Source organism: Ursus maritimus, unplaced genomic scaffold (genome assembly GCF_017311325.1).
Source record: "Ursus maritimus isolate PB19 unplaced genomic scaffold, ASM1731132v1 scaffold_24, whole genome shotgun sequence".
In the NCBI taxonomy this organism is placed as follows: Eukaryota; Metazoa; Chordata; class Mammalia; order Carnivora; family Ursidae; genus Ursus; species Ursus maritimus.
Window position 1 is genome coordinate 40,026,920 of NW_024424897.1, and position 26,429 is coordinate 40,053,348.

At 36.9% G+C, this 26,429-nt stretch overlaps 1 protein-coding gene across 1 annotated transcript in view; it reads right to left on the reverse strand.

Moving 5' to 3' along the window:
* Nucleotides 1-26,429, reverse strand: part of NF1 (neurofibromin 1) — a 260,661-nt gene that overhangs the window by 101,618 nt on the left and 132,614 nt on the right. The window contains exons 31-36 of the mRNA XM_040641026.1: nucleotides 21,217-21,279; nucleotides 16,474-16,632; nucleotides 15,856-15,953; nucleotides 14,647-14,793; nucleotides 12,501-12,647; nucleotides 8,524-8,634 (exon numbers count right to left, since the gene is read on the reverse strand). Of these exons, the coding sequence (XP_040496960.1) occupies nucleotides 8,524-8,634; nucleotides 12,501-12,647; nucleotides 14,647-14,793; nucleotides 15,856-15,953; nucleotides 16,474-16,632; nucleotides 21,217-21,279 (725 nt within the window). The remainder of the gene's footprint in view (nucleotides 1-8,523; nucleotides 8,635-12,500; nucleotides 12,648-14,646; nucleotides 14,794-15,855; nucleotides 15,954-16,473; nucleotides 16,633-21,216; nucleotides 21,280-26,429) is intronic.

The following is a 26,429-nucleotide window of genomic DNA, read 5'->3' on the forward strand; positions in this document are numbered from 1 at the left end:
AACTGAAAACAGGAGCTCTGGACTGCACACTCGAACTAGACTGAAACCAAGAGCTCAGGAGTGCGCACAACCAGACTGAGAACCGGTGCTCCAGAGCGCACGCGAACCATACTGAAACAGGGAGCTCAGGAACTCGGGAGCATGTGTGGGAACCGGGGGCGGCTGCCGGTGTTAGAAGCACAAAGGACAGAGACAAGCCGGCCCTGGAAGTGAGGGCTGGGACACAGGCTGTAGGGTGCACATCCCGGGTCGCTGCAGGGTTTTTAGCAGCACCGATAGTAACAGAGTTAAAGTGGCCAACAGAGCTCAATGGAGAGTGAACTACGATCTCTCTGTTCTGAGACAGAGGCAAGAATACGGCCACTGCTGCTCTGACTCTCAGAAGAGGCACAGCAAACCGCCAGGGAAAGCCGCCAGAGAACAAAAGGCCAGAAATACCGGCTCACATTGTGCCCATCCCCATCCCCCCTCACAGGGGACGGGGCAACTCTACCCAAACAGGGTTAGCTGAGTATCAGCACGGCAGGCCCCTCACCCAGAAGGCAGGCTGAAAAATCAGGAAGCCGACATCCCTAAGGTCCTTATAAAACAAGTGCACACTGCCTATGTCCTGGTCAATAACTGGGGCTCTGGGCATCCCCACAACCTCCCCTCATCAGAATGACGAGAAGGAGAAATCCCCCCCAGCAAAGAAAAGATAAAGAGTCTGTGGCTTCTGCCACAAAACTGATGGATATGGATATAACCAAATTGTCAGAAATGGCGTTCAGAGTAACAATGGTCAAGATGATGTGAAGGCTTGAAAAACTATTAATGAAAATATTAACGAGAATATAGAATCTCTAAGGGCAGAAATGAGAGCGAGCCTGGCAGAAATTAAAAATGCTATGAATCAAATGCAGTCTAAACTAGACGCTCTGACAGCCAGGGTAAATGCGGCAGAAGAACGAATTAGTGAATTGGAGGATGGGATGGTAGAAGAGAAAGTTAAAACAGAAACTTGCCTCAAAAAAATCCAATCTCAAGAATGTAGATTACGGGAGATTACTGACTCAATGAAACGTTCCAATGTCAGAATCATCAGCATTCCCGAGGGGGTGGAGAAAGAGAGAGGTCTAGAAGAGATATTTGAACAAATTGTAGCTGAGACCTTCCCTAATCTGGCAAAGGAAACAAGCATTCGTGTCCAAGAGGCAGAGAGGACCCCTCCCAAGGTCAATGAGACCAGACCTACACCACGTCATGTCATAGTGCAATTCACAAATATTAGATCCAAGGATACAGTATTGAAAGCAGCCAGGGGGAAGAAAATCCTTACATACAGACGGAAAAATATCAGAATAACATCAGACCTGTCTACAGAGACCTGGCAGGCTAGGAAGAGCTGGCAGGGTATTTTCAAAGCTTTATCTGAGAAGAACATGCAGCCAAGGATCCTTTATCCAGCAAGGCTGCCATTCAGAATAGATGGAGAGGTAAGGACCTTCCAGGATCAGCAGAAACTCAAGGAATTCGTAACCACCAAACCAGCCCTACAGGAGATATTAAGGGGGGTTCTATAAAGGTAAAAAGGGTGATACAGAACAGAAATTTACAATCTATAGAAATGAAGACTTCACAGGCAACATGACATCATTAAAATCATATCTCTCAATAATCACTCTCAATGTGAATGGCCTAAATGCTCCCATTAATGCCGCAGGGTTGCAGATTAGATAATAATACATGACCCATCCATTTGCTGTCTACAAGAGACCCATCTTGAACCTAAAGATACAGCCAGCCTGAACGTGAAGGCATGGAAAACCATTTTTCATGCCAGTGGACCTCAAAAGAAAGGTGGGGTAGCAATTTATCAGACAGATAAGATTTTAAACTAAAGACTGTAGTTAGAGATACAGAAGGGCACTATATTATTCTTAAAGGATGTATCCAACAAGTGGATATGACAATTACAAATATCTATGCCCCCAACAGGGGAGCAGCTAGATACATAAGCCAACTATTAAACAGAATAAAGAGACATATAGATAAATTAATAGTAGGGAACCTCAACACTCCGCTCTCAGCAATAGACAGATCACCTAAGCAGAAAATCAACAAAGAAACAAGAGCTTTGAATGACATACTGGAACAGATGGACCTCATAGATATATACAGAACACTACACCCCAGAACAACAGAATACTCATTCTTTTCAAATGCACAAGGAACTTTCTCCAGAATAGACCATATACTGGGTCACAAAACAGGTCTTAACCGATACCAAAAGACTGATATTATTCCCTGCATATTCTCAGGCCACAGTGCTTTGAAACTGGAACTCAATCACAAGGAAAAATTTGGAAGAAACTCAAACACTTGGAAACTAAGAACCATCTGCTCAAAAATGATTGGGTAAACCAGGAAATTAAAAATCAGTTTAAACAATTTCTGGAGACCAATGAGAATGAAAACACATCAGTCCAAAACCTGTGGGACACTGCAAAGGTGGTCCTAAGGGGAAAATACATAGCCATCCAAGCCTCACTCAATAGAAAAGTCTAGGGGCGCCTGGGTGGCACAGCGGTTAAGCGTCTGCCTTCGGCTCAGGGCGTGATCCCGGTGTGTGTTATGGGATCGAGCCCCACATCAGTCTCCTCCGCTATGAGCCTGCTTCTTCCTCTCCCATTCCCCCTGCTTGTGTTCCCTCTCTCGCTGGCTATCTCTATCTCTGTCCAACAAATAAAATCTTAAAAAAAAAAAAAAAAAAAAGGAACAGAAAAATCTAAAATGCAGTTTTTATATTCTCACCTCAAGAAGCTGGAGCTGGAAAAGAAGAATAGGCCTAACCCACACACGAGAAGGCAGGTGATCAAGATTAGAGCAGAGATCAGTGAATTAGAAACCAGGAGCACAGTAGAGCAGAGCAACAGAACTAGAAGCTGGTTCTTTTAAGGAATAAATAAGATTGATAAGCCACTGGCCAGACTTATTCAAAAGAATAGAGAAAGGACCCAAATTAATAAAATTATGAATGAAAGGGGAGAGATCACAACCAACACTAATGAAATAGGAAGGATCATTAGAAACTTTTATCAACAGCTTTATGCCAATAAATTAAACAACCTGGAAGAAATCGATGCCTTCCTGGAAACCTATAAACTACCGAGACTGAAACAGGAAGAAATTGATGCCTTAAACAGACCGAATAACTATGAAGAGATTAAAGCAGTGATCAAAAACCTCCCCAAAAACAAGAGTCCAGGGCCTGACGGATTCCCAGGGGAATTCTACCAAACATTCAAAGAAGAAATAATACTATTCTCCTGAAGCTATTTCAAAAAATAGAAACAGAAGGAAAGCTACCAAACTCATTCTATGAGGCCAGTATTACCTTGATCCCCAAACCAGGCAAAGACCCCATCAAAAAGGAGAATTACAGACCGATTTCCCTGATGAATATGGATGCCAAGATTCTCAACAAGATCCTAGCTAATAGGATCCAACAGTACATTAAGAGGATTATCCATCAAGACCAAGTGGGATTCATCCCTGGGATGCAAGGGTGGTTCAACGTTCGCAAATGGATCAGTGTGATAGATCATATCAACAAGAAGAGTCAAGAACCATATGATCCTCTCAATTGATGCAGAAAAAGCATTTGACAAAATACAACATCCTTTCCTGATTAAAACCCTTCAGAGGGGGCGCCTGGGTGGCACAGCGGTTAAGCATCTGCCTTCAGCTCAGGGCGTGATCCCGGTGTTGTGGGATCAAGCCCCACATCAGGCTCTTCCGCTATGAGCCTGCTTCTTCCTCTCCCACTCCCCCTGCCTGTGTTCCCTCTCTCGCTGGCTGTCTCTATCGCTGTCAAATAAATAAAATCTTCAAAAAAAAAAAAAAAAGACAAATAAATAAATAAATAAAACCCTTCAGAGTGTAGGGATAGAGGGTACATTCCTCAATTTCATAAAAACCATCTATGAAAAGCCTACAGCGAATATCATTCTCAATGGGGAAAAGCTGAAAGCCTTTCCCTTAAGATCAGGAACATGACAAGGATGCCCACTCTCGCCATTATTATTCAACACAGCACTAGAAGTCCTTGCAACAGCAATCAGACAACCAAAAGGGATAAAAGGTATCCAAATCGGCAAAGAAGTCAAACTGTCTCTCTTCGCAGATGACATGATACTCTATATAGAAAATCCAAAGCATCCACCCCCAAACTACTAGACCTTATAGAACAATTCAGTAATGTGGCGGGATACAAAATCAATGCTCAGAAATCAGTTGGATTTCTATACACGAACAATGAGACTGAAGAAAGAGAAATTAGAGAATCCATTCCATTTACAATAGCACCAAAAATCATACATTATCTAGGAATTAACTTAACCAGAGACGTAAAGGATCTATATTCTAGAAACTACAAATCACTCTTGAAAGACATTGAAGAAGACACAAAAAGATGGAAAAATATTCCATGCTCATGGATCAGAACAATAAACATAGTTAAAATGTCTACCCTATGACCCAGCCATTGCACTACTGGGTTTACCCCAAAGATACAGACGTAGTGAAGAGAAGGGCCATATGCACCCCAATGTTCACAGCAGCATTGTCCACAATAGCTAAATCGTGGAAGGCTGAGATGCCCTTCAACAGATGACTGGATTAAGAAGTTGTAGTCCATATATACAATGGAATATTACTCAGCTATCAGAAAGAATGAATTCTCAACTTTTGCTGCAACATGGCCGGCACTGGAGGAGATAATGCTAAGTGAAATAAGTCAAGCAGAGAAAGACAAATATCATATGATTTCTCTCATCTATGGAACATAAGAACTAGGATGATCGGTAGGGGAAGAAAGGGATAAAGAAAGGGGGGTAATCAGAAGGGGGAATGAAACATGAGAGACTATGGACTATGAGAAATAAACTGAGGGCCTCAGAGGGGAGGGAGGTGGGGGAATGGGATAGACTGGTGATGGGTAGTAAGGAGGGCACGTATTGCATGGTGCACTGGGTGTTATAGGCAACTAATGAATCATCGAACTTTACATCGGAAACCGGGGATGTATTGTATGGTGACTAACATAATATAATAAAAAAATCATTTAAAATAAATAAATAAATAAATAAATAAATAAATAAATAAAATGTCCATGCTACCCAGAGCAATCTACACTTTCAATACCATCCCAATCAAAATACCAATGACATTTTTAAAAGAACTGGAACAAACAGCCCTTAAAGTTCTGTGGAACCAGAAAAGGCCCCGAATCTCCAAGGAACTGTTGAAAAGGAAAAACAAAGCTGGGGGCATCACAATGCCGGATTTCGAGCTGTACTACAAAGCTGTGATCACAAAGACAGCATGGTACTGGCACAAAAACAGACACATAGACCAATGGAACAGAATAGAGAACCCAGAAATGGACCCTCGGCTCTTTGGGCAATTAATCCTTGACAAAGCAGGAAAAAACATCCGGTGGAAAAAAGACAGTCTCTTCAATAAATGTTGCTGGGAAAATTGGAGAGCTATATGCAAAAGAATGAAATTTGACCACTCTCTCACACCATACACAAAGATAAACTCCAAATGGTTGAAAGACCTCGATGTGAGACAGGAATCCATCAAAATCCTAGAGAACATAGGCTGCTACCTCTTTGACATCGGCCACAGCAACTTTTTTCATGACACATCTCCGAAGGCAAATGAAACAAAAGAAAAAATGAACTTGTGGGACTTCATCAAGATAAAAAGCTTCTGCACAGCCAAGGAAACAGTCAAAAAAACTAAGAGGCAGCCCACAGAATGGGAGATATTTGCAAATGACACTACAGATAAAAGACTGGTATCCAAAATACACAAAGAACTTCTCAAACTCAATACACGTGAAACAAATAATCAAATCAATAAATGGGCAGAAGATATGAACAGACACTTTTCCAATGAAGACACAAATGGCTAATAGACACATGAAAAAATGTTCAAAATCATTAGCTATCAGGGAAATTCAAATCAAAACCACCTTGAGATACCACCTTACACCAGTTACAATGGCAAAAATGGACAAGGCAGGAAACAACAAATGTTGGAGAGGATGTGATGAAAGGGGATCCCTCTTACACTGGTGGTGGGAATGCAAGTTGGTACAGCCACTTTGGAAAACAGTGTGGATAGCTAAATCGTGGAAGGAACCGAGATGCCCTTCAACAAATGACTGGATTAAGAAGATGTGGTCCATATATACAATGGAATATTACTCAGCCATCAGAAAGAACAATTACCCCACATTTGCAGCAACATGGAGGGGACTGGAGGAGATTATGCTAAGTGAAATAAGTCAAGCAGAGAAAGACAATTATCATATGGTTTCACTCATTTATGGAACATAAGAAATAGGATGATTGGTAGGAGAAGGAAGGGAAGAATGAAGGGGGGGTAAACAGAAGGGGGAATGAACCACGAGAGACTGTGGACTCTGGGAAATAAACTGAGGGCTTCAGACGGGAGGAGGGTAGGGGATTGGGATAGGCCGACGATGGGTATTAAGGAGGGCACATATTGCATGGTGCACTGGGTGTTATATGCAAGTAATGAATCATGGAACATTGCATCAAGAACTGGGGATATACTGTATGGTGACTAATATAACAAAATAAATATTATTTTAAAAACTAAATTTATAAAGAGAAAAAAAAAAGAAAAGAAAAAATAAAATAAATAACTAGTCTTAAGATTACACAGCTAATAAAGCAAGAGTTGAGAATCATCTTAAGTCACCATGTTCTATAGGTTTCCTGGAAATCTCACTGACTTAATCCAACAAAGGGTGTCTGCATCAGGCCCATCCTGCTTTCCTTGGCCTTTTCTAGAACCTGCAGAGAACCAACACAATCTTACAGTTTCTGATCCTGAAGAAAAAACCTAGCATTTCCAGAAATCTTTGCTACTTGTAAACTAACAAGAATTTAAAGGGGGAGGAGGACACACATCTATCTGCCTCTCTCACCAATGTTTCACTTTTAAGTACTTTGATAAAATAGGGAGGGTCAAAATATACTGGTTGCATTAAAAGTTGGGATTCAGGGGCGCCTGGGTGGCTTAGTCAGTTAAGTGTCTGCCTTCAGCACAGGTAATGATCCCAGGGTCCTGGGATCAAGTCCCAAATCGGGCTCCCTGCTCAGTGGGAAGCCTGCTTCTCCCCTGTCCCTCTGCCCGCCATTCCCCCTGCTTGTGATCTCTCCCTCTGTCAAATAAATAAAATTAAAAAAAAAATAAGTGAAAGTTACGGTTGAAATACAAATATGGTTCACCTCTATTGCGAAAGAAAATTAAAATTATCTTAGGCAATTTAGAAATGGGTACTGGTATAAAAGTTGAAGAGAAGACTTTCAAGGGAAATGAAGAGATGTTACTCAAGAGTTGTTCAAGAGGACAGCTCTAGTAAATGCATGTTTTTATACTCTTGATTCTGTAACACCCAGTGCTTGGGACTCCTGGGTCTTAACGCTATCTGGATTATTTGATTAAATGCATTTCCCACCTTCCACATTCCTTTCTTCAATCCTCTCCCACTATTTCTCAGCCTCCATTTATTCCCTACACACTGATAAGCTTTTGCCACCCATGACCATTCGGTCTACTGACGTTAATTCTTCAATTTATGTTAAAATCAGGAAACTCGGGAAGATTAATTCCTATAGATACTGAATAGCAAAACAAAGATTACAAATAGTCCTAAAATTCCAAACCAATGGTCTCTCTGTTACACCACATTGTCTCTAAAGTTCGACTACCATGAGTTTATGTCATCAATAGGAAGAAGTAAAAATCACAACTAATATCACAGATAAGCTCTCAAAAGGAAGGTAGAATGGAAAGAAAAGACAATGGCAGGGACAGCAAGGCAAGCCTCACACCTATTGTTAAGAAGGAGCTCACAGCATTTCCAGAAAGGCTTTCCAGGAACTAGCCTGGACTGAAGACAGCATGAAAAAAAAAACCAAAAAACAAGAAACAATGCAATCATTTTTCCAGGCTGTCACCTGTGCCATCCTTATAGAAATTTCCAACAGCTTCTCTGAATTATTTGTTAAATCACCCCGATGTTGTCACACACAGCATATTACTGAAAGTTCTTAGAAACAGACTCTTAAAAATTTTATTTCTGCTTAAAAATAAATGTTCCTGATTGTCATGTTGCAGATAGTATTTAATCAGAATACAGCTAAAAAACAAAAGATACTTTGCAATTTCTTATTCTTGGTAATTAATCCATTGTAGGGAGTATAAAAAAACTAATGTAAGGAAGAGAGCCAATAGAAAATAGGTCTCCTGAAAAGGAATTTCTGATATACCACGTACCATTTTGGGACAAGATGGCTATTTATCCAGCTATATTCTTCCAAGTAAACTTGTCTTCAATTCCAGTCAAGTCAAATGGGAAAAACCAAACTTGCTGTCTCTCTACATTTGTTATTATTTTTAAAACTCTGTTAAGAGAAACTAAAACATAGTATTTCTTACCTCCGTGCAACATAATAAAATATAGGGTTCCCAGCTTTGGAAGTCCCAGCTTGGTAGAAAATACTTAACGTCTTCAAGGCCTTGAACTCTTCTTTTTCATGTACTTGATGCCTGAGAGAAAAAACAAAAACAGACTAACTCATAGGCTTTACATTGTCCATGGAGTATTTCTAAAAACCCATGATTAGAGCAATGATAAAATACATAAAATGACAAAATATTTAAAAAGCAAAACACTTGCTGAAGAGCAATTTTATAACACATACCAAAAATTTCAAGGTGTTACTCTTTGAAACACAGTGAGTAGTTCCTAGGACTATCCTAAGCAAAGTACTGGGCAGGAATATTAACCATAGGATTGTTTTTTATCATAGCATTTTTTTCTAGAAGCCATTGAGTTTTTATTTTTTTCAAGAGTTCAGTTTATCAACCTTTTCTTGATTTATGATTTTGAATGATTAAAAAGGCCTTCCTTTGCACATCTTTTCTTCTTCACTGAAGTTTACCCTCATGAGGTATGAACACCTTTTTCCAGATGGTCACTCAGTTGTACCAACACCATTTATTAAAAGTTCGTTCAATGGCTAAATTCAACAACACAAGAAGCAACAAGTGTTGGCATGGATGTGGAGCGAAAGGAGCCTTGGTACACTTGCTGGGAATGCAAACTGGTACAGCCACTGTGGAAAACAGCACGGAGGTTCCTCAAAAAGTTAAAGACAGAATTACCATATTATACAATAATTCTACTTCTGGGTATTTACCCAAAGAAAACAAAAACACAAATTTGAAAAGATATATGCACCCCTATGTTTACTGCAGCATTATTTACAATAGCCAAGACATGGAAGCAACCCAAGTGTCCACTGACAGATGAATGGATAAAAAAGAACTGGTGTATATATAGAATGGGATATTACTTGGCCATAAAAAAGAACAAAATCTTGCCATTTGCTACAACATGGATAGAACTACAGGGTATAGTTCTGAGTGAAATAAGTTAGAGAAAGACAAATATCATATGATTTCACTCATATGTGGAATTTAAGAAACAAAACAAATGAACAAATAAAAAACAAAAAAAAATACAGAAAGTAAACTGGTTGCTGGAGGAGAGGTAGGTGGAGGAATGGGGAAAATAGGTGAAGAGAGTTAAGAGTAAACTTATCAGGACGCCTGGGTGACTCAGTCGGTTAAGCATCTTGCCTTCGGCCCAGGTCATAATTCCAGAGTCCTGGGATCGAGTCCCACATCGAGCTCCTTGCTCAGTGGGGAGCCTGCTTCTCCCTCTGCCTGCCACTCTCCCTGCTTGCTCACTCTTTCTCTCTCTGACAAATAAATAAAATCTTAAAAAAAAAAAAGAGTATACTTATCATGATAAACACTGAGTAATGTACAGATTTGTTGAATCACTACATTGTATACCTGAAACTGGTATAACAATGTATGCTAATTATACTAGAATGAATGAATGAATAAACACAAATCCCAAAACTTAAAAAAAAAGTCCATTCTAGTCTCCCTGATTCTGAATACCATTTTTAATCATATATTAAATTCCCATATGTATTTTAAAATATTTCTGAAAAAGCATGATTTGATTTTTATGTATTCTGCTGAACACTCAGTGTGTATAATTAATTTGAAGATTCATGTCATTCAATAACCCTGGGACATTTTCATCTGTTCTCTCTTCAAATATTACCTCTTCACCATTCACTCTAAGTTCCATTTCTGAAACACCTATTATGCACGTTGGACCTTCTTATTCTGTCATCTGCATTTCATAACTTCTTTCCTATTTTCCACTTCTTTATCTCTCTGTACTGACTATATGTTGGTAATGTGCTCAGAATTATCTTCCAGTTATGTATTTTAAAAATAAAGTATTTTAAAAATGTAGTTCCTTTTACCTACCACATAGGAATCTATGTGTCATGTGTCTTGTGTCTTGAAGGGGGATGGGGAGAGAGGTTGTATTATCTCAGTCCACCATGTTGCTGGTACGAGGTCAGCATTTGTTTAATATTAATGGAAACAACCTACATATCATTTGATAAGAGAAAGAGGTACACGTGTATAGATAAGTGACTATGCAGCTATCTGCCCGATGTCAACTGAATTATTTCTAAGAGGTAAATAAATATCTCTACGAGGAGTAACTGAGAATTTTTTACTTTCTTCTTTAGATTTCTAAGTTTTGAATAATTCAACAATTTTTATTCTTACAGCTGAAAAAAATTACAAAGCTACCTTCATTTCTTTAAAATGAAAATGGGTCTCAAAGAGCATCAATGGGAGCTGAAAACAAAATTAACACTTAACATTTATTAAACACTATGTATACCAGACACTGTTCTAGGTGTTTCACACACATTAGGTCATTTAGTCTTCAAAACCATAGAAGGTTGTTTTATAAGGGAAGTAAGGGTCTTAGGTAAGGAGCAATAAATAGGTTTTCTTAGAAAAGTGGAAAAAATGGCTAGGATGTCCTCGGTAATGTTGAATAAAAAATAGTTTTATATTCTTGTACTATGCAATGTTCAATTTGGTAATATGAAAATTTTGTGTGGAAAATATTTCTTTAAAAGTGTAGGAATAAACACCTGTTACACTGAAATGAGTATAACAGAGCTAAAGATAAAAATTAAGCTGGAAAAGAGACTGTTATGTATTCACACTTTTTGTTTTTGAGAGAGAGATAGAGAGAGAGAGAACACATGAGAGCACAAGTGGGAGAGCTGTGCTGAGTGGAGCCCGACGCCCAGTTGTGATCTTCACGGCCCTGATCTCAGGATCCCGAGATCACGACCGGAGTTGAAACTAAGAGTCAGACGCTTAACCAACTGAGCTACCCAGGTACCCCATGTATTCACACATTCTTTTAATGGTATCGAAGAATTGGAGGCATGTGCACACAACTGTGGCCTATATGTAATATGATCAATCACAGGCACTTACAGTGCAAGGCACATTATATGCAAATCTGTAATGTGAGTTAATTTCTGAATGTCACATTCTGCTTTTTTATTTGTTTCTAGAACATATTATGAACAAAACCTTCAGCCACAGTCACTAATAAAGTACTTACCGAGTGATTAAGTGTAAAGTACCATGAAAGGTACTTTAAAGACTAAAGAATTCAGCACTCTACTTTTGCTGTAACATCATAAAAGTGAACGTCGAACAATGAGGATCTTTTACCTCACAAACTCAATCCTTCCAAATGAGATTCAAAACAAATGTCCACAGAAATTTTATAGCAATACTGAAATACACTGAATTTTCTGAGACTCAATCTGAATGAAGTTAATAGCATTAACTTTTGGCAGGGTTCTGGAAAATGTTACAGTGTGGCAGAAAGAGTTCAGAACTTAAAGCCATAGGATCTATGAATTAGGTGCGGAATCCTGGGCAAATCAGTCACTCACTTCGAGCTGCAGCATCTCCCTTAACTATCATATGATTATCTACCTTCCCTTCTAAGTATTAAATGCAAAAACACCTCAAAGCAACATGACAAAGTGCCATTCAATAATATACTATTATTTTTATAAGAAAATCAAATATAAAACAAAGCACATGTCAACAATGCATAAGGTAAGAAAAAAGTGGGATCCCAAAATATGGCGATGTGGTCATTAGGCACATCCTTCCTGATAATCCTCTATCAGAAAAACAAGTATATCACAAGTGCCCTGGTAATAAACCTTGCACCGCGATCAAAAGAAAGCAATTGTAGGGGCGCCTGGGTGGCTCAGTCGTTAAGCGTCTGCCTTCGGCTCAGGGCATGATCCCGGCGTTCTGGGATCGAGCCCCACATCAGGCTCCTCCGCCATGAGCCTGCTTCTTCCTCTCCCACTCCCCCTGCTTGTGTTCCCTCTCTTGCTGGCTGTCTCTCTCTGTCAAATAAATAAATAAAATCTTTAAAAAAAAAAAAAAAAGAAAGCAATTGTTACTTCAACGTGGTACCTTACCTAGTCATAAATTCCTCAAACTTTGAACTGGTAAGGTTAAGGCTGGACCAGTGTGTATCTGCCACAGGTTTGTGCTCTGGAGGACCCAGGTATGCAAGAAGTGTCGCCATCTTATCGAAAGGTCGTCTTCCAACAGCTTTGTGATCCCTAGATATAGCAAACTACTTAGAAAAAAAGTAGCAGTTCACATTTAGCAGTACACATGGCTTTAGATTATCACTGGTTGCTTTTCTTCTTACTGTCAGCTGGTGGTTCTTGCTGATTTGTCAATAGCACCAAAAAGACCTCACAAGGGTTGTAAGTATACACAAAGACATCTTAGAAATACGACCACTCCCCAAACTACAACATGTACATAAAAATTCTTTTGTTTTCTAGTATTCTTAATCCATTACCATTAAATAGGCAATCAGTTAAGTAAAAATAACGTTGTGATCCGCTTTTTCACAAGATGAAAAGAATCTTTCTTGAGAAACTACGCTTTACAAATTGGGATTTGTCCCTCATATCAGATCTCTGCTTAGCCAGGATAAATATGGATTTTCAATAACTATTAAACATTTAAAATTATACAAGAATAACAAAATACTATTTCACAAACGTCAAACTGGCAAAACTTATGAAGTTTACTAATGCTAACTTCGGTGAGGATGTGTACACGGAGGTACTCTCACACAGTGCTGATCAAAACGTAAACTGCCATGTACGCTGGGAAAGGTAATGTCGCAGTATCTAGTAACGTCGCGGCTGTGTGCAGCCCAGAACCCAGCAATTACACATTTAGGTAACACACAGGAGACAAATCTGAAGAATATTTATTACATTACTGTTTAAAACAGTGAAAAACAAAAAACAAACCTAAATATCAACTAGGGAATGTGAAAATAAATTTTGATACAGTCATCCGATAAAACACAAACAGAAGTTAATTAAATAATAAACCTCAGAATACTGTTTGAAGAGACTATATTCAGTATATAATTTCTGCAAAACTTTAAAACACACAAAACTATGTCATATATACCTATAATTTCCTTATTTTGTCAGTTACATAGAGGGACGTTAAATCTTTTCCCCCAAGAAATAAAATGGTATAAAGATCTGAAGTGAACAGCAAACTAATGTCAAAGCTAGATGGTAGACATGGGTCTCTGTTATGTTATAGCCTATACTCTTCTATATGTTTGGAATGTGTGCTTTTTAAAAACAACCAAATTTAAAAAAACAACTGCAGCATCAAACTACACAAATATGTGCGTGAATTATATAAGAGAAATGAATGTTTACACTTAAAGGTGTCACAGTTTAGTGCGACACAGATAAAGCATCTTCAATCTTCCTCTATCAGGGCACACATCAGGTCATGCCCATATCACTTTAATCCATTAACAATTCATGAAGGAGTAAAATGCTATTTTAAACCACTATCTCCTAATTAGTTAGCTTTAGCTTCATGGTCTTCTACCACTCCCATGAATGAGCAAACCATTTTTATTAGCATTTAAGATTTTCTTGATACATATTACATTTGTAAGAGAACTCCTCACACATAGGAATTTGGATCCTTTATAAACACATACAACTAGAAAGGACAGCAAGTGATTTAGGCTACAATAGACTTTAACTAAAAACAGCTAATAAAATAATACCCATGTTAATACTTTTTAATTACTGAGTGTTTTCTGCATAAAGCTTTATTTGCATATACTTGAGAGTATCACAAATAGAATCGGAACACTGGCAACGTTCTAATTATTAAATTCCTGAGAATGAGCTACTCTTCAAATTCAGATGCCAATACTCATTTGAGCTTCTAGTAAATTTAAACTTCTCTACATTGTGTTGCACATGTTTGATGTTCTGCAAACCAGAAAAAAACCCCAAAGGGCTCATTTGTGATTTTTCAGCTTAACCTTAAAAAAAAAAAAAAAAAGTCTGTAGCACTTAGGTGGGCTTGTTGATCATTTAATATGAACCAAACCTTCGCCTGTTTATTTTTTAAAAGAGTCTAGATGTTCTACGCTTCTCTTTCCAAACCACAATTCTTATTCTGATAAGACGCAAAATAGAAAGCATTATTCAGGACCCACAGTTTTATAAATTAAAACTAAGAGTTTTCAGAATCTCCATGACTGTGAAATCCTACCTGTTGCTAGAAAGATACTGGCCAATTTTCTCTTGATTGTTCCAGAGCAGACGATGTAAAGCAAGCACGTTGCCGTCACTGATGAAGGAAAGACTATGATTTACTGCATCACTTGTAGGACAGTCAGATGCTATATCAAGGAAAAACCTTAAAAGATACAAAATCATTAGAATTTTTAAAACCAGATACACTCATATCTATGTGTGAATCAAATTTATATGAAGTAACTTTGTAAAATAACGAGGATTACAAGTATGGAGGATTATGGTATTATTCACACGTGACTGTCCTTAAACAAAACAGGAAGAGATAATGAGAAAGTTGGTTTTCCATCTCTGATACCTGGCTTTAGCTTCAGAATAGGTTTTGAAGTCAGACAACAGCAAAATTTAGATGGATGAGACTTTGGATCGAAGCCAGTACTTTACAGATAAGGAAACGGAGACCAAGACAAGACAAAAGAAAGACCTCCCCAAAGTTATACAGCCTATTAGGTCAGAGTCAGGATTAGAACTTTTGTTCTCTTAACTTTCAATGGGTAGTCAATCTGCTAGAACATGAATCCTATGCTGACATTCGCTTTTTTCTCCAATACAGTTTGCAGTCCAACAATATACCTTTTAAACTCCAACTAGAAATAAGTTGATATGAACCATAATGAAAAACTGAAAGAGTTGTACAAGTCTAGCTTAGACTATGAGTCAGATCAATTAGTTTCACATGACATAAAAAGCAGAATTCTGGACCTTAACTTACATTTACAAAGCACTTTCTCATACACTATCTCACTTGTTTCTTTAAAGTCAACTCAGACAGGCAAACAGTATTGTCCTGTTTACAGATAAACAACTCAAACCCAACATCAAAAAAATTGTCATTATACACTATTATGCATTATGTGTACCATTTTTAGTTTTTATTAGAAGGAATCTTTTTCTTCTTCCTCTCCTTCAAATTGCAGCAACCTCAAATCCTTTATTTTAGTAGATGTGTCAAAACTCCCTGCTGGTTTTCAAATATGGAAATCACTACCAAATTATAAAGAACATGGATTTACCTCAGCACTGTCTCTTACATAAAATAAAATAAGATTAACTCTGCTCTTGACCTAGAGAGGGAAGAGGAACAAACCTACACAGGAGCTTCATGTAGACCTCGCACAGACTTAAAGGAAACTGACAATATTTAAGTCAAACAGAGCAACCCTACCTCCGTGCTGCATCAAAGTTGCTTTTCACAAAATCATTAAAAGGCCGCATATGCTCTTCTTTTGTGAAGAGAACATGATTGGCAATACTCTGAAGTATCTAAACAATGGAACAGGGTTATAAATCAGATCATTCATTGTATGAAGCGTACACATTCTATATATTCTTTAAAAAGTACTAACTGTCTCATTGATATAATTTTTACTGATGATTAAAGTAAATTATTACTCATTCTATAAATACTAGGTGTTCTGTTCTTTCCCAAATATAAATATAATTACTACATACCTACCTGTATTTACATTCACAAAAATACATATTAAAATTTTTAAATGTCTTTCTTAATAAAAAAAATCATACAGTCTCCATTTCAGAATTTCCAGAATAAATACATAGAAAATTATCTTCAGAAGACATCTGCTAAGATTATTTTCCCATGATAATAAGGCCTATCAGGTATCAGTCTAATAAATTCCTTTGTAATTTAATAAAAACAAAAGCATATAAGAGAGAACCATAAGTTTTTTAAAAATCAATTCAAGTGTAAGTACAAAAATATGAAAAATGGAAAAATAGTTGGAAGAGAAATTTGAAGGAGATTATCAACATAATTCTTCACCTTTGACATTAACTTCAAGCCCCTTTCGATTCTAGGTGGTGGCTTTTTATCTAAAATCCCTGCTTCATATGGTGAGACGATGGCAGGATTGATAAATCTGAGGAACATGGCACTTCCCACTGCACCGATGCTGTTCTGAGGGAAACGCTGGCTAACCACCTAAAAACAAGAGTTGAGAATTGACTACATGGTTTGAATTGAAAAAGGAAATGGGAAGAAAAAGCTTGAGGGTCAAACTTTCGCACAAAAACTCTGAATAGATCAACCACTGTAAACAACACATTTCTATTTTTTCCTACTCCAAAAACATCAGTAAATACAGTTTATTCTCAATTCTTGCCCTCCATCCTTTAAAAGCACAACAAAGGTATCTAAGAAAAAAGAAAAATGTCATGAATAAGTGGTGTACGAGACCTGAAAAAAGATCCTACGTTTGTCATTGTTTATACTGCAAGCTTGGTAAGTAACAAAAGCAGACCAAATTTTTACACAAAGATTATCATATTTTACTAAGATTAATAGACATGAGAGTGTGGTCAACTCTTACAAGACGAGGCTAAGTTTTCAACAGCATACCCCAAGACATCAAATATCTAATAGTAAATACTTACGTTCTGTTGTGTACCTGGTACAACTGGGTATCTTGAGCAAAATGCTTGCCATAGACAAACAAAAGTTAGTTTTTTAGATTCCTATCAAGAGAAAAAACTTACTTACAAGTAACATTATTGCAGTTCCTTTTCTTCCTCAGAATGCTTTATAAGATAAGGACCTATTATTTATTATTTAAATCATGGAGGAACAGGAATTCTTGGAGACCTAAAAGAAAAAAGGATCCCACCAGCAGAAAAGAGAAGGCTTTTGTGTACCTCAGGGCATAATTCTGTCAAATAAAAGTTAAGGAAACAAGAAATGGTTGCCCACACTGAAAAATAACGTGAGACCAATATTTAAGATGATTTTTTTCTCTTTCTTTTTATAAAACATTCTACCTTGAAGGTAAAGTAATAGGCACATTAGATTGGGGCAAGTGTTATGAAACCGGCTCAGCTCCCATCCCTTTTCGGTGACTCCTGTTTGAAGTTAACATATGAAAATTAGATTATTCTAACACTTACATCTTTTTACAGATAATACACACGTATACGCGTTTTTCAAGAACACTTCTGTAACATTTTAGTCTCTGCAATTGCTCTTGCTTAGCGCAGCTTAACTGCTGCTCGAAGCAGCGGTGGCTACGGCAGCAAAGCCGCAGCACTCCATGCAATATTCGAAGATTCTAGGGACAGACGCCCATTTCAGAGGACACTGGGGGGAAATGAGAAAAAGGGACTTATGTGCAGGATCTCACATAACTCTAGTTTACTTTACGATGCTTTAATAAAGTAATACTTATTGTCACGAATTCACATGGCTCACTGACTCCAGATTAACTCTGGGAAGAATAAAGGATTATTTCATTTCTTTCTATGCCCTTTAGTGTTTCATGTGGTATACATTTTAAATGTCTTCTTATTCACTGCCTAAAATATCTAAGTAGTTTTCTACCATATCTGATCGAGAATTAGTAAATGTTAAGATTTCAGAGAATGATTTTTTAAGCTGAAGAATATCCTTGTAAGTGGCGATAATAGACAGCAGTTGTAACTAATATATTCTCACAGTCATTTATACTACGCAGCTCAGGAAGCTTTGTCTTCAAGTCCTCTGAGGGCTATAGTGCATGAAGGACAGCCTCACACTGAAGAGGAAGCTGGTGCAGACGGCTAAATATAGCAGCCTTACTAGAATAGCTTTAAAACTCAAATACTGTTTGAGAATTATTTTTGGCTGAAACACAGTTTTAGAAATAGAATTAAGAAGAAAATTCAACTGTTTTTCCCACTCTAGTATTTAACCTTTTGGGGAGTAAGAACAGAAAAAAATGAATGTATATATTTATGCAGACAAAATTCTTCATACAATTTCAGAATGTTCAGGGACCACCACTGCTACTGAGTGGTTCTTTTAGGACTCCCAAATTTTAATCTTGAAACAGAAGAAACTTATCAACAAACCTACAAAAATTTTAAGCTTTTAAGGAGTTAGCAAGGAGAGGACTAAAAACTGCTTTATATTTAATTTCAAATAGGTTTTTTTAAAAGAATAAGCATATATTCAGTTTAATCCATTAAAACCCTGAAATGGTTTTTAAAAAACTAAAAGACATAATTTGGTTTCCAAAGAACCATTTATAAAATACTAACCTGCTGTGAAAGTATCTCATAAAAACCAGTAACTTACATGCACATTTTTGAAAGATGCTACTTACTAGTTTTGTCTAGAACAAAAAAGTTCTACGAGTGTGACCCACATTTATACCTGATTTATACTTAATACTATTCAATCTCAGAATTTAATGAAAATCTGGGTGAATTATTTCCCAAAGGGAGAATATCGTCAAACTTCTGGAAAGTACTACACCTTTACTATCCTCCACATCTTCGAAATTAGTTGTCAAAGCTCAAAGGGCCCACACCTCAGAAACACACACTGTTTCTGGTATCATGCAATTATGTATCTTACCAACAGTAGTGTATTTTTGGAACTAAAACCTGATACGTGTAGTGAATGAATATCAATAAAAATGCTGTATTAACAAGTTTCATGAGACAATTTATAAAAATAGTTCTTTTTCTTTCTCCAGTAATGAACATCGATGTAATTTTACCTCATAGTATACATACTCAAGTGGGTTTTTTTTAATCTATAAAAATCTAATTTAGATCCCAAACACATTCTGCGTAAAAGGTCAAAGTTGGGCTAGTCTGTATGCTAAAACCAGTTATCAGTCAAATGTCCTCCTTACTTCCCTTAGTAAAATCTGAACAACACGGTACAAATAAATAGAGTCATAAACTTTACATTAGCAAGAAGACCACTACCCATACATGCTTGATTACCTGAGTGAGTGAGGCAGACAATAAACTTCTAAAAGGAGGTCTAATTATACATTGTATGTTTGAATATAATAAATGGAATTATCTGTAATATGACTACACAGCTAATAAACGAGAAGCCAGGACCTTCTATGTTTTACATTTTCCAATCCATTACCCATACACCCCCAAAAAGAGCTTGCTTTTTAAAGAACAGATCATTAGATTCTTAAGCCAACAACTCCATAAACCAATGTTTTAAATTTATGATGACTATGTTGTCTTCATACTTCGGAATGTGTTCTAAAATAACTCAAATTACCAATTAGTTTCCCTTTGTTTCCATGAGGACCTCATATCACCTGTGCTGAGAAATACACTCCAAAACTCAGTGTTACCCAGAAACTTGGAAAAAAAAATCTGAAAATAACACTAGTAGAAAATAACATTTCAAAGAACAATTTTAGACAAAATTTTAATTTAAAAAAAAGCAGTGTTAGGAGGCTAGAAAACATGCTCTTAGAGAAACACAGAGAGCTGGAATTTTAATTTATGTGATACACTACACAATGCCATTAGTAAAACACTGAACAAGAGTGTTAGAAAGTAAATTTCAGCAGTGATGGTGTATATATGTTAAACCCACATACGCTGAGAATTAGAAGCATTAGAAAGAAATGTTTTTAAGCAAGACAGCCATTCAATCCAATCCAATCCAATCCATCTGCTCACAGCTGACCAAACTTACTTAACATACTCAAAATTTTGAATGTACATAAAAACATAGGTGTCTAAATTTTAATTTAGCTCTGAATTTAAAACAGGAACTTATTATGTGTAAAGCTTAGACAATGAATGAAAGAAGAAACCAAATGTATATTCTAAATTCTACCTTGGTACGTAGACTACCTACATGACTCCTAAAGGTTTTTTGTTTGTTTTTTTACATCTTTCTCTAAAACCATTTGGATTATATGAACAAAGATTAATACTCAGCCTCATACGTCATAGTGATGACAAATTCAAAATGAATGCATATTTGGACCAAATTCCACTCGTGGGGAAGAAAATAATTATGACTACCGTAATTTTCTTCCTTTTAATTAGGGCAAGTTCATAAAAACAGGCAGTATATTCTTATTATGTTTGCAAAATGAGTTGTTTCTCTACAAATATGGACTCACTGAGTTTTCCTTTATTTCAAAAGTACTATATTCTCAGTCCCAATAGTTTAATAATGACTTTCTCTAAGGTAAAGGTTTACCATTAGGATTTTTATAATCTAAGCACAAATATCTAGATTCTGGCTGAGACTGTTTAGATAAAAATATAAGGAGCAAAAAATGAAACTTTTAGGTAAGATTTAGAAAGTGACACTTTCCCTCCATATACTTTTTTCCCCCTCCATATACTTCTAACAATGAAGAAAAACTTTCATCTCTAGGAAAAGAAACCACTCACATTACCTGCAACAAGAAGCAAGAATGAAGAGAGTCAGCATTTCCTAAGGCCTTGAAATTAAGTTTCTTTTGCATTCATTTATAATTTTAAACATAACAATAATAAAATTAGACCAGGGATATCCAATACAACAAATGCCCCCAAAATGCCTTTGGGATAAATCAAACCAAAGGAACACAGAGAATGTTTTGATGTAACTTAATTCCAGGGTTAATTGAAATGAAAAGCTATTTTGTGCCAGAATTAGTAGAATGATTTTACAGTGAAGGTCAAATAGGCTGAAGTGAAGATGTTCTTAACAAACAGCAAAAGATTTTTGTTTTGCTTTGAAAGAAACAGCTAAAAAAAAGTTCTCCAAACTTACTGATTTTTTGTTTTCCTTTTTTTCTTTTACTGTAGCTTTATTCAGTAGGGAGTGGCAAGTTGCCTACAGAACAGAGATGAGCACAAACAAGTCACAGCACCAACTACATACAGCAACAAAAACAATGTTGGCTTGTACATAAAATTACATGATCAAATGTAACACAAATGGAATCAACAAAAAAATAGAAATCAACTGAATTTTGAGGGATGAAATTTATTTCTGGATTTTAATTTTTATTACATTTTTAAGCCAAAGCACTAAATAAACAGCAAGAAATGTTGAGACAATCATATCTACTATTTCTGGCTATAAATCACAGAAAAGTTCTCCCCAAGTAAATTGGAGGATATTTAAGATCTACATTTCAGTTAATTTCTAGCTTTTGATAAATTTCATATAAGATAGATGTTCATTTCCAGTAGATCACACACTGAAACACTTCTATGTGTCTACGTAAATTTTTTCTTGATAAATACTTCTCTGTGTATCCTTCAATTGACTTAAAGTTCTTTTTTCAATTGCTGGCATTTAATTTAGACCTATCGATTTAAAAAAGAAACGTTAAATGGCTAAATATAATGGTAAAATTCACTTTAGAGATTCTGAATTAAAAATCTCTAAGAAAGAGTCCCTTAAAACTTCACATATTTTTCCGTTTGCAGGCTACTTCCTGGAAAATTTCTAATCAGAGGAGTTAAAAGTTCCGCAACATCTGGAAGAAGAATGTTACCAGCTCAACTAGAAATAAGCATTAATTCATATTAAAGTGAAGAAACTGCAGAGAAAATTGTAGAATAAAACTAAAGCCCACTTAAAATTTTTCACATATTTGACTACCAGAATGTAGCAAAAAACAAAACACCAAAAAGGGAAAAAAAGAACAAAAAAAACCACAGAAATATTGGCTTCATCTCTGAGAGTTCCTTCTATATAAATATAAATATATATGTGTGTGTGTGTATATATATATATTTTTTTATTATTATTTTTTTAATTAGGCTCTATACCCAGCATGGAACTCAATGTGGGGCACGAGCTCAATGTGGGGCACGAACTCATGATACTGAGATCAAGACTTGCACTGAGACCAAGAGTCAGATGCTTAACCGAGTAAGCCATACAGATGCCCCTAGGCCAGAGTTCTTTTAAAATTAAGACTTCTGGTTGGACTAGACTAAGCACAATTTTTTTTAACATCATTAAAACCAAGTTAAATCCACCATACATGGCATTTTATTCTAGGAATTCAGTGCATTCAACACCGTAACCTTAAAGTTACTTCGGCATTTGTCCGTCATCCATCCATCCATCCATCCATCCATCCATCCATCCAAGGAGTTATTGTGCATCTAACATGCTAGACACCATCCTAGGCATCAGAAAACAGCAGTAAAACAAGACGGCACAGTCCTTTCCTCATGGGGCTTTGGTTCAAGTTTTAGACTATATACAAAAGTACTAGTAACCAAACAGATCACTAAAATGCAGTTTCATGCAACTTTTTTCAATTATGGTATATAATTATCATTTATAGCCTTAAAAAATTGGTGTAAACTACTTCTGTTTGGAGAAGCAGATTTACTGGGAAAAGATGACATTTACTTAGAATCATAATATTTAGCTCTTTCTCAGAATTCTCTCAACCATCACTTCAGAGAATATCCATTCTGGGAATTATTTTCTCATTATAGGTATCTCCTGCTTTTCAAAAGTTCGCTTTCACAAAAGACCTACATTAGTACCTATTTCTGCTAACTAAAAGGAATCCAAAGAGGCTTTTGCTTTTACAGGGAAAATAGCGAACAGCGAATATGACAATCAGCGTGTGTTTTGCAGCGAGCCATTACAGAGGCAGCGCACACCCTAAGCAGCAAGTGGCTGCCAAGCGCCTTTCTCTAGGAGCTACACGCAGCGTCTCAGCATCAAGTTGCCACAGCTTTGAACTTGTCTATGAGCATCTGTGCTTTATCTCAATGTATTTTGGGCATCCGTTAGCAAGATGTGTCCTAAGGTATCCAAAAAGCCTAAGAGTTTGTAAGGATGTTACACTTGGCATAAAACTGGAGGTAATTAAAACTTTCAATTGTGGTGGATGGCATAAAGACGCTGTGCGTGCACTGAACTTGCCGGCATCCACCGTACACACCGTTTACTCAAACAGAAGGAATCTTGAAAGTTGCTGAAATTATTAATTGGTTCTGCCAGTAGGAAAGTGGTCTCTTTGAGTCAACATCCAGTAACGGATGCAATGGAGAGTCTATTGCTTGAGTGGGTCGATGGGTGAACAAAGCATGGTGTTCCATTAGGTTATCTTACACTTCAGGAGAAATCGATTTTTTTAGTAAGCTGAAACAAAGTACTGGACAATCATGATCAAAGTGCTGCAAAAGTATAATTTAAAGGTAGTCACGGGTGGTTTGGTCGGTTTTGTGGCAAGCGCAGCTTCATAGCTCGAAGGTTACTGGAGAGAGTGCTTCGGCTGATACTGTAGCTGCTGAAAAGTTCCCAGAAGAACTGACAAATTTATAGCAGGTGGTTAGTCATATAAGCAAGTATTTAACCTCAATTTATTATTGGAAAAATTGCTGAGCAAGACATTTATTTCAATAGAAGAAAAGCAGGCTGAGGGACACGAGGCATCAAAGGGCATGTTGGATGCCCACTGTTAACACCACTGGTGATGCTATCCTTAGGCCTCTACTAGTGTACCACTCAGAAAATCCAAGGGCACTTAAAGGCATTGGTCAGAATATACTTCTTGTGTTTCACTTGCATCCAAGCAGTTGGAATGTCCAAGTGATTTTTTTTCTGAGCACATGAGTACATCAGTCCTTTTGTTGAAAATACAGTAGAGAAAATAATCTTGATAACAGGTGTCTTCTGATTGTTGAAAATTGTGCTGCACGTCCACCTGGAATTACTGAGTATGGCAACAACATTCCTGTTGTGTTCTTCCTGCCAAATACGACGTTGTTGATACAACCATGTCTCCTAGGCCTAACAGCCATAATTAAGGCTTACTATGTGCAAAATGTGATGCTTCTTATTGTAAGTGCCATTGACAGAGAAGCCAACTCCAAAGCACCTTTGCAACGGATCTGGAAAGACTACAATATAAAACTGGCAGTCACCAACTTTGGAGATTCTCTTGATGGGGTAACAATCTGGATGTGAAATGGTACTTAGAGGATGGTCTCCTGAAGCAGGGAACAATTTTAAAGGCTTCAAACCAACAATAAATATGACAATACTGACTTTGGCTAAGGAGGCTTGGTTTGTGGAAATTGATGAAGATGATATTGAAGGTTTTGGCATCCCATGATCAGGAATTGACAGATGAAGAGCTGATGCAATCGCAAGAGGAAAGAACACCAATCGACACTGAACACAACAGTGAATGGCCTAAAAGTGAAGTTATCCAGGAACTGAAGGTGAAGCACGTGAGATTTTTGCTACGATGGACAGTGCTGCAGTGACTGCAGAAAAGTATGGCTTTAATTTTGAAAGAGCACATAGGTTTAGGGGCAGGCTACAGAATGTTTTGAATGCCTACAAATAACCGTAGTATAGAAAAAACGCGAGAGGCTAAGCTGTTGAGCATACCGTCGTATTTCAAGCTTTCCACGTCAGCTACATCAGATGATGAACCTCGACCTTTGACATCGAGGTAGACAGACATAGAAGAAGGTATAGACGTTAGTGACCCTACTTGCACTGATGATTTTAGACAATGATGAGATGTTAATAGATGACACTCTTCCTCTCTCTTCTATACTCTATACTCCTCTACCTCCCACCACCCTAACCTCTAACACCCCAGCCTAACACACCACCACCACCTATCAGCCCTCTGGTATGCTTACTGTCGTCCCAATTCTGGTAAGTGAAACTACACTGTACATAAATTATTTGTACTTTATACAAGGCTCTGTATTTATCATATTATTCCTGTTTTTACTATATGTTAATGTTATTTTAGGTTTTATGTGTTATTTGGCACAATTTGGTTGGTGATTTTGGCGGTCTGGGAACACTAAAAAATTTTCCATATAAATTAATGGTAATTGTTTCTTCCCTTTCTGCCACTTGGGCTTATAAAAGGTTTCACAAGAACACTCTACTTTGGGATAGCAGGGAAAACCTGTCTTCCAAAACTATGAGGAGGAAAAGCAGAAATAAATACATGAGAAAATGCCTTAATTATAAATCTAACACATGTTCACAGCTGGCTATCCCTACATAATTTTAACCCAGTCCACTAAGTAAGGGGGCATACAAAATACGAGACCTGGTTAAAGAATGATTCAAAAAAGGCTTAACAATCAAAAATATGAACTCAAGAAAAGGGAACTAACGCTCAGAGAATTTATTAGCTAGCAATATCCTCACTTAGCTTTCAAAATTTTCCAACTAAGTCCCAAAGCAGGAGCCATATTTACTTGAGGAAACAATCAACTACTATCCCTCCCAGCAGAACACAGAAATACAAAGGTACCATTATGTTATCGCCAAAGTCAAAGGGCAAGAGAAAGCCAGAAGAAGAAAGATGAATAAAAGAGCAAACTAAGGGGAAAACTACTTTTGGTAGGAGACTCAATGAAAGAATAACTTGAGATCAAAGCTTTTTTTTTCTTTTAATTAAATGTAAAATTCCCTGTTATCACTTATTAAAAAACAAAACCTTGTTTATAAATAATATAGCACTTTTGCTCTATAGTACTCCCAACAAATTTTCCCCAATACTTCAAAAAAATACAGACACAATTTTTAAACAATATTCTTAAAAAGGATAATTTTATGTGAAATATTTAATATGATAATTCAGGTCTGTTATAAAACAGGATACTTTATTATAGAGTGCTTTAAAAAGTACAACACATAGTGTTTAATAAGCCACAAATGATCACCTTACTCTGTTTTCTGATTTATTTTCACTACCTCCCTCTCCTCCTATAAAAGCTGGCAAGAATCTTATTTACTTGGGTGGAATGAACGGGAAAGTTTTATTCCTTCGTTAAATACTTTCCTAAGTACTTTCAAAGTGCCAAGCCCTGTTCCTTTTACCTTTTCAGAATCATGGTCTCGAATTGGACTCCAAATTTGCTGATGACACAAATTTTTTTTTTCCTTTAGGATGACAACCACATGAAGAATTTCTACTAAAATCTAGTAAGTCATGCAATCAGGCAGTCAGTAACCATTCACTTTTA